Source organism: Otolemur garnettii, unplaced genomic scaffold (genome assembly GCF_000181295.1).
Source record: "Otolemur garnettii isolate 467f Iridium unplaced genomic scaffold, OtoGar3 scaffold00095, whole genome shotgun sequence".
Classification (NCBI taxonomy): Eukaryota; Metazoa; Chordata; class Mammalia; order Primates; family Galagidae; genus Otolemur; species Otolemur garnettii.
Genome location: NW_003852490.1, coordinates 3861908 through 3870607, shown reverse-complemented (window position 1 = coordinate 3870607; position 8700 = coordinate 3861908). Strand labels below are relative to the sequence as shown.

The 8700-nt window shown below is 35.5% G+C and overlaps 1 protein-coding gene across 2 annotated transcripts in view; it reads right to left on the bottom strand.

Moving 5' to 3' along the window:
- Nucleotides 1–8700, bottom strand: part of PRKD3 (protein kinase D3) — an 89986-nt gene that overhangs the window by 80856 nt on the left and 430 nt on the right. The window contains exons 1-2 of one of the 2 annotated variants that reach the window (XM_023516673.1): nucleotides 8437–8456; nucleotides 653–1592 (exon numbers count right to left, since the gene is read on the bottom strand). In XM_023516673.1, the coding sequence (XP_023372441.1) occupies nucleotides 653–940 (288 nt within the window). In that variant the 5' untranslated portion in view covers nucleotides 941–1592; nucleotides 8437–8456. Of the gene's footprint in view, nucleotides 1–652; nucleotides 1593–8436; nucleotides 8457–8700 lie in introns of those variants that run through there. The other variant, XM_003795682.2, reaches the window with a different exon arrangement.

Sequence of the window (8700 nt, the reverse complement as noted above, 5' to 3'; positions counted from 1 at the left end):
GCCTGGCCATTTTTTGGTTGCAGCCATCATTGTTGTTTGGCGGGCCCGAGCTGGGGATTCGAACCTGCCACCTTAGGTGTATGTGGCTGGCGCCTCAGCTGCTTGAGCCACAGGCGCCGAGCCTCAAATTTTCATATATTTTAATACATATTCAAAATTGATTTACCTATTTTTTTTAAAAGAGTGTGATAAGTAGCAGTTTAATATAGGTTATCTGAAAAATGATCAGGCTCTAAAAAGAAGAAAAAGGGTCAAAAAGAGAGGGCAGAACACAAGGCATCTAGAAAAAATGAGGTGTGGATGTGGGACTTAGTTGCTGGTGTGCCCCCATGCCACCTTAATTCCTTATACCCTCTACCTCCAGCTGTCTCTAAAACATTTAAATAATATTTCTTATGCCTCCTTGACTTTATACAGATTTTCCTGTTCTTAAGAGACAAAAGATAGTGGTCTTTTAAATCTGGGATGTAGGTTGTCAATTAGACTCTCAGATTTCAGACTTTAGGCTCATAGTCTATTAGGACTCTTCCAAAAACGCTCAGAATTGATGGATCTATATGTGTTAACTCATTGTTTTATGTGCAATTTACAGAGAAGCAATGGTAACAGTATCACCTAGAAAAACTATTGACATGAATAGCATGCACAGTACCTTTTGATAAACAATGGAGCACACAAGATCTTTGACAGCAGATAAAGATAGTTCCTGGGCTTCAATGGTAACACTCTCCCGTGTGAGGCCAATCTGCAGTAGAAATGAAACCGTATGCACTGAGCCTCTGGAGTTGGTGAGTGATGGTGCACTGAAGCTTCCATTAGAGAGTCGGGTAGAGAGTCCTGTCTTAGGACTTGAACACGGAGAAGCAGTTGGAAGCACAGCAGGAATAGGTGCAGGTAATACAGACTTCTGGGCTGATGGAGGGGAATTGTTTGCAGACATCTGCTTTCTTTTATCTTTAGAGTAACTATTAAGTCTTTTTAAATGATTAGGAATAATTTTTTAAAATAATAGCAAAAAAAAAATGACTGCACTTTTGGATTTAGTTGAAAGCTTCTTTATTTTCTCTTTTAAGCCACTCATGCCGATGATCATAAGTTTTATCAGTGAGTTGAATGCACAAATGGTGCTACTTCTCTTAATACTAGTTCCACCAAAAAAGTGTCTTAATTTTAGGACCACAACCAGGGATTTATATTTAACATCACTTAGTTATCTTAATCAGAATACAGCTGACAGTGCTTATTTATTAAACATCTTCAACTATTTTCTTTTAAGTCTGTTCTTGTCTCTTTAATCCCAGAAAATACATATTGGATAAAAGTTGCTTTTCTGTCAAGATGAAATCCTCTTGGCTTAAATAATAGCAAGTATTTTAGATTAATCTGTTCAGTACTTATCTTTAGGTTCACTGATTTGATGGGACACCTTCTCAAATGTCCATATCTTAAATCACTCCTCAAATGCCCCCATTTTCATTTGAGGGGGAGACTTTTTTATATGAAGTACAAAGCTTCTTAAAATAGTATTGGCATATTTCACTTGATGACTAGGTCCATCGAGAAAAGTTGATGCTTTCTGAAATGCAGTCAGCCTAGAAGGAATTTTAAAAAAGGATTTTAATATTTTACATTCATATGAAATTAATTTAAAAATTACCTATAATTTTTAACATGATAAATTTTGGCCATATGTTTATAATTCACTAATAAGTCCTAATGAGTAGCCAATTTTTGTCTAGCTATCAGAGCCATTTTTTACTGTGGATATGATTTTAGGGAATGTCTCCTGCTCAAAAATACACCTGACACTCCCTAGCAATATCTGAAATGTGAAGACTACATACTTAAAAAAAAAAAATCTGTTTTTTAATTGATGAAGATCAAACACTTTTATTCTATAATTACACAACTGAGTTATGACAGGACAAAAAAGAGGAGTAAAACTGACATTTTCACAGACATAAATTACCTGTAACTCAGGCATAAAAAGATGTATAGTACTTTCCTAACACAGATAAGAGTATTCTTTTTTTGCACTAAAAGCCTAATTCTATCAAAATATGACTGTTGACTTGTTTTGTTGAAAATTCCTTTCAGAAGGCTAAGGAAGCAAAAGGGGATATACTGAACAGTGAGTGACCAACAAAGTATGAAAGTTGACATACTTAGAATAGGAACGTGGAAGAAAGTGTTCTCGTTATAAGGCATTTCTCCTATCTAAGTACAAACCAGGCCCAATCCTGCTTAAGCAAGATCAGGCATGTTCAGAGTGATAATGGCTGCAAACCATAGAGAATTCTAATAATAATAAAGAAAACACTAGGTACAGTTAAATATGTGTCATAGTTTTTAGAAAGGCACAGTTCAAAAAGTAAAGAAAAATGCATAACTCTGCATGGCTAAGCAAAATGGCTCATAAGAAATGATTTTTCTAAGTTCCACCTAGATACCCATAAAGAATTCCAATGATGAAAAAAGGTGAAGCACTCAGTGTTACTGTAGAGGGACTCTGTGCAGAGTTGTTAATGGTGCTCAAATAGAATGAACATAACAGAAGAACAAGAACATACAGATACAGTATTAGGAATGAAGAACCTCAGAAAAAAACTAAATTAGAAATGTTTAAAGATAAAACCTTTTATAGCTAAATTTTAATAAATATTATTCCATCTTACATTGTATAGTACTTGATAGTTTACAAATGTTTTATGAAACTTCTTTGAAAGCTGGCAAATATCATTTTTACAGATGAGAAAACTGAGGCATATGGTGTAATGCAACTTGCTAAGCATTACATGGGCTATTAAGTGGAGTGAGAATTAGACCTCAGGTTTCATACTTTCTCACTCAAAGCTCTCTCCACGGTAACATACAATTCTCGAACAGAGCAAGTAACTGAGACACTCCTTGCTCAGAGGATGCTGCTAAGATAGCGAGATCATATAGATTGCTCAACCAATATTTTGCTTATTTTATTTTCTCCAACAACTTTTAAATTAAAGCTGCAGAAAAACTTTGAAAACTGAAACCTGAGCCTAATGAGTGAGACTAGAACTATATGTGAGTTTGAGTCTCTAGACACAGATACAATCCATTCCATACTACTAAAGCAATTAGCAAGTGTAATCACAAAGCTGATTCCTACCATCTTGGAGAAGAGCTCAGAAACACAGAAGATGGGTAGAGTTTGCTTCAAGTCCTGGGGGCTGAAGAAGTGGGAAAGCAAATTTCAGAAATTACAGATAAACTTAATTATGAAGCAAATGGTTTGTGAATAACTAGAGAACATGAAGATCACTAGATAAATGTCAGCATAAACTCAAACAGAACAAGTAATACTAAATCACATTTATATCTTGGAAACTAATGACTATTACACTTCTTAGACGGAGGAAATAATAATAATAGTTTCTATTAATTGAGCTCTTACTATATGCCAGACACTGCTCTAAGCACTCTGTACTACCTCATTTAGTCTTCGAAACAACTCATTTTACATATATAGTTTCAAAAGCAGAGGTCTAAAGTACTTGCCCAAGATCACACAATTAGTAAAGGCAAAAAAAAAAAAAAAAGACAGTGTATTCTAACAAAAATAGTATTCAAGATGGCTTTCCATGCTATTTTTGTAAATACGTTGCTTGAGTGTGAGTGGATTGTAGTGTACCTGAGTTAAGTTTGCTGCTCTATGTCAACTTAGTTGAGGAGTCTTTAGGGGAGTGCCTTGGAACTCTGTCCTTAGCCCTCTGTAGTTTTTCTTTTATGTGACAATAAACACACAGAAGACATGCTTACAAAATCCTCAGACTGAACAATTCTGGGAGAAATACACTAGTTAAAATGCAAATTAAGGATACATGTAAAGCTTTGCATTTAGTTTCAGAAAGTTAAACATGCAATAGAGAAATGGGAAAATGCTGGCTATTTACATGAGAAGGGATTGTGAACTGGTAATATAAAGGATGATTAAAAGAGCTAATGCAAACCTGTGGTCTAGGACACTGAGGACATATAAGCATAAATCTGTATACTTCCTGCTAGTCAGTTTATTTCTATGGCTCACATTTTCAGAGCTATATTCATTTTTTTAAATTGCACCTCCAAATAAAGGTGAAAAAATGTCACGCAACAACAACAACAAAATATGCTAACAATCCCATATAGACAGAATAAGTGGTTTTTAAATATTTGAAGAGGTGTTAATAGAACTGGTTTTAATTTGTATCACTGCAGAAGGGAGAAGTAAAATGAAGATGTTAGCACTACTTAATCACCTCACAGGTTGTAAGGACTGAGCTACTCCATGTAAGGAACCTATACGGGGTAGCTGGCTCACAGTAAGTGCTCAATACATTTCAATAATGTTCATAGTAATCAGTTAAAAGGATTAACAATTAAGTTCCTACATTATGCTAAACACTCCAAGTGCAAAATGATACTTTATTAAATTCTTGTACTAATAATAGGAGATCTGTTTAATTCTGTTTAAAGAAAAGGAACCAGAGCTTCAAAGAAGTTGTCCCTTACCCATTACTACATAGCTAATATGTGATGGAAATGAGATCCAAAATCAAGTTTCTAATTCCAAAGCCCACATTCTTTCTATTTCATTCCACATTCAAAAACCTAACAATGGAACAGGTTGTTTCATGAGGTAGTTAGTTCCATAACATATCTAACTGAGTAGGTATTTATCTCAATCAAGTAGTAAATTATCTATGAATAACACTGTATGCAAGTTAACAACTTCAAAATACAAGATGCCACTGTGTTTAATAATTTATTTTGATGGCTGCTTCTCAGTAAATTTCCATTTTATTATGTGCCTAGTCATACTAGCCAAACACTGTCTAATAACATTGACTAATTTACCAGAACTAATGTTAACTGTTTATATATGTTATTGTATAAAATGATTTTAAGTTTCAGCATGAACACAAATAAAAGAAACTAAGGAGCTATCATCTTAGTTTCTGCCCACTCATCCCATCTGTTTTTTCTCTCCTTGTTTTGTTTGCAGACCCCTGATTTTGTCTGTTAAGATGCAACAAGATACAGGGTACAAAATATTTGTACATATTTAAGACTAAACATGAAAAGAAATCTAATAACTCTAACTTAGAGGAACCTTGCTATGTTGCTTAGTTTTGTCTTTATGTTTCAGTTAGAAAACTGAAATAGTTCTTTTTTTTTTTTTTTTGAGCTAGAGTCTCACTATGTCACTATTGGTAGAATGCCATTTTTACACTTTCTCATCTGTAAAAATGATATTTGCCAGCTTTCAAAGAAGTTTCATCTTGGGCTTAAGCCTTGATTCTCCTTGGCCTCCCGAGTAGGTGGGACTACAGGTGCCCGCCACAACGCCAGCTATTTTTTGGTTGTAGTTATTGTTGTTCAGCAGGCCCAGGCTGGATTTGAACCTGCCAGCTCCAGTGTATGTGGCTGGCTCCCTAGCTGCTGAGCTATAGGTGCCAAGTCGAAATAGTACATCTTATTAACTTATAAATTATTTATCGATTATGTCTGTTTCTAACAGCTATTAGAGGCTCAAACAATGTCTAGTTGACAAGCATTTCTATTTATTAGGAACATATCAAATATTCTTTTGGAGAGTTATCTGTCACCTATTACATTCAAATGAATTAACATAATTTGTCCTCAATGTTGAAAGAAATCAAAGGCAGGGAATTTAAGGCAGCTTGAGCCTGGCTGGCCTTATTATTAGGATGTTATGGGTCTCACTTGAAGGTTACTTTCCATACTATCACAAGTTGATCTATTTTCCTCTCCCCCATGTATACAATTATCTTATATTTTAACAATCTATAATTTAGAAGAAGCTCTAACAACAGCATTTTCATTTAATTTTTATCAAGTACTTATTATTTACCAGACTGCTATGAGAGACACTGGAGTTAAACAGCAATGGACCAGAATAGACATGTCACTACTCTTACCAAGACAGATATCAAATATTCTCATAAACACCTAGGTAATCACAAACTATGAGAAGTGACATGACAGAACATTCTAAGGGGACCCAATTTCAGCTGAGATTTCAGGGAAGGTTTCTTTATGGAAATGGTATTTAAGCTGAGACCTTTGGATAAGTAGGAGTTAGAGAAGCAGAGAGAGAGGCAAGAGGATTCCAGGAAGGCAAAACATGTTACTAAATACTTCAAAAGGAAGCTCACTGTTTAGTGTAGCCAGAGTTTTTTTGTATGGTACTCAGTAAAGGCTAAAATGAACAGATAAAATGTTTTTCCTATTTAGAATAGCATAATATTTGCCACAATTCTCTACCAGTATAGAGTTTTCCAGGTTTAGTTTGTTATGCTAGAAATGCTGATGAAGTGGAGGATTGTATCTCCCCATATGTATAAATATTCTTTTAGTATGTAAAAAAGCAGGTGGCCTTTTTCAATATGGTAATAACCAGTGTACTGAAGTCAATGTCTGTATTTTACCTAGATACAGGTTTGATTTTGCTTAATAATCCTATTGTTGCTTTTATGCTGTATACAGTGTAAAAAAAACCTCAAAATCTTTTCTTATTGGTTTTAAAAAACCGTATTTCATAGCAATCCCTACATCTACTTATATTATTTTCAAAAACATGACTATTACCTCAGAATAATGTAATGCTTTCCCTCCTAAGAGCTCAGCATTTGACTAAATCATTTCCTCTAAAATTCTGCTCGTCTGTACCAGGGGTATTTGAATCTTAGGCTTTCCATGTTAGAGAGTAGAGAAGGGAACACCATGTCTGCTCTCTGCTGGGGAACTGAAGAGTTTATACAGTAATAAGATCACAGCCTGACAGTCTGGCAATGTAATATGAATCTGTGTTGAGCTTGATAGAGCTTCATCTTTGCACCAGGACTATCTAAGAAATCTGATTGGCTAAATGCCAAGGAGCAATTTCTCACACACTGCCACTGTCAACTAACCACACAAGTGGACAAAATTTTTTCCTACATTGAAACTAAAATCAAAACATCTCCTAAGTGCACTATCTCAAGTTTTTCTTTAGATGACTGCTCCAAAGAGGCACACCTATATAACAAGTTCAATATAAATTACATAATCAGAGAGACTCAAAGTGTAATCAGCACAGGATACTGTGAATCATAAACAAGATTGTTAAGTCAAATTAAAACTCCCACCAGCAAATAATTTTGCCATATTATCAAATTCTGTACAAGTAGTTTCTTTTCAAAATAAACAACTAATTCTATTATGGTAGTATTTTCATCAACTTTAGAATGCCTTCTTAAAAATGCATTTTCATCAACTTTAGAATGTCTTCTTAAAAATGACAACTTTAGAATGTCTTCTTAAAAATGTGAACAAAATATCCCTGAAGTGCATTTAAACCAACATCTACTTTTTTCCTGCATGAGGTGTTTTAAATCTTATGTAATTTTTATAAGTTAATTTCCTAATTTAATTTCTTTTTTGGTGCGTGACAGTGTTTAAATTAAAAGTAATCCACTTACAGTAAGAAATTTCTATTTCATCAGAAATTTCAGTTTCTGATGAAACTGAAAGCTTATAAAATTTGCAAAAAACTCCTCACTACAATGGAATGCTTGAAAAATTAGTTTCAAGATATAAGTTAGTCAACATTCTTGAATCTGATTCATCCTGAAATGTGAAATACCATATACTAAATTATGGAAGCTAGGATGAAAACTGGCTTGTCAAATCCAAATTGTGTACTCCCAAGTTCATGAGATCAGGCCCACCACGTTTGTATTACCTACTGAAGCAAAGCCTACTGTGGTTTCTGTGACACGTTTTAAATATTCCTTTTACTAAAACTTCTAACTAGGTTTTGGCTGAATTTCCACACTTGATCTCAACCCCATATTCTGACAGAGGAGGAGCGTAGGACTCCTTTACAGAGTAAAACCGGCCAAGATCTCAATGGGGAAACTTCTGCCAGCAAATCCATAAGTATTCCCCGCTCTCATTACATTAGAAGTTTATAAGCACGCTTGATCTAACCAAAATCAAAATCTGTAAAAATATAAGAACTGCCAACACGTAGGTACAAAGTAAAAGCAGTTTAAGCGTAATAAAATAACATTTTCTACAATACAAATTAAGGCGTTTTAGAAGTTTTTGTTTTATTTGTGGCAACAGTTCATAAAGGCCATGCCGTACAAAGTAGTATTTCAGGGTGTAACTTATCCTTCCTAATCTAAGACGACAGTGATAGTCTTATTTCCTGTGGGGATGGGTGTGGTTGAAGAGACAGTTACGTCCAAGCCATCAATCTGTGTGTGGAAAAATCTTCGGGTCGTGCACACACTTGTCGCTGGATTTACATCGGGGCTTGCAGACTACAAGGCCTATGCCCCCGACTGCGATCACTTGAAACAAAATACTCAACAGGCAATCCAGCAGTACCAGGTTAATTCCATTGCTTACACAAACTGTCGCACTCCTGCGTTTCATCTTTAGCACCCGCCACGCCGGGAGTGAGAACTCAGGGCAACGCTGCCCCTGCAGATCTAAACGCAGTCGGAGAAGTGGGGTGGGGGGACTTAAGTCCTCCAAACATCATTTACTCGCCCCTTGGAGGCGAGTACAACGCTAAATGATGAAAAGAAACGGAAAAGGCGCACCCAAAATTCGGCACTTGGAGTGCCGCGGGTCTGGCGTCGGGGACTAGTTCGCCGGACCCATAAACGC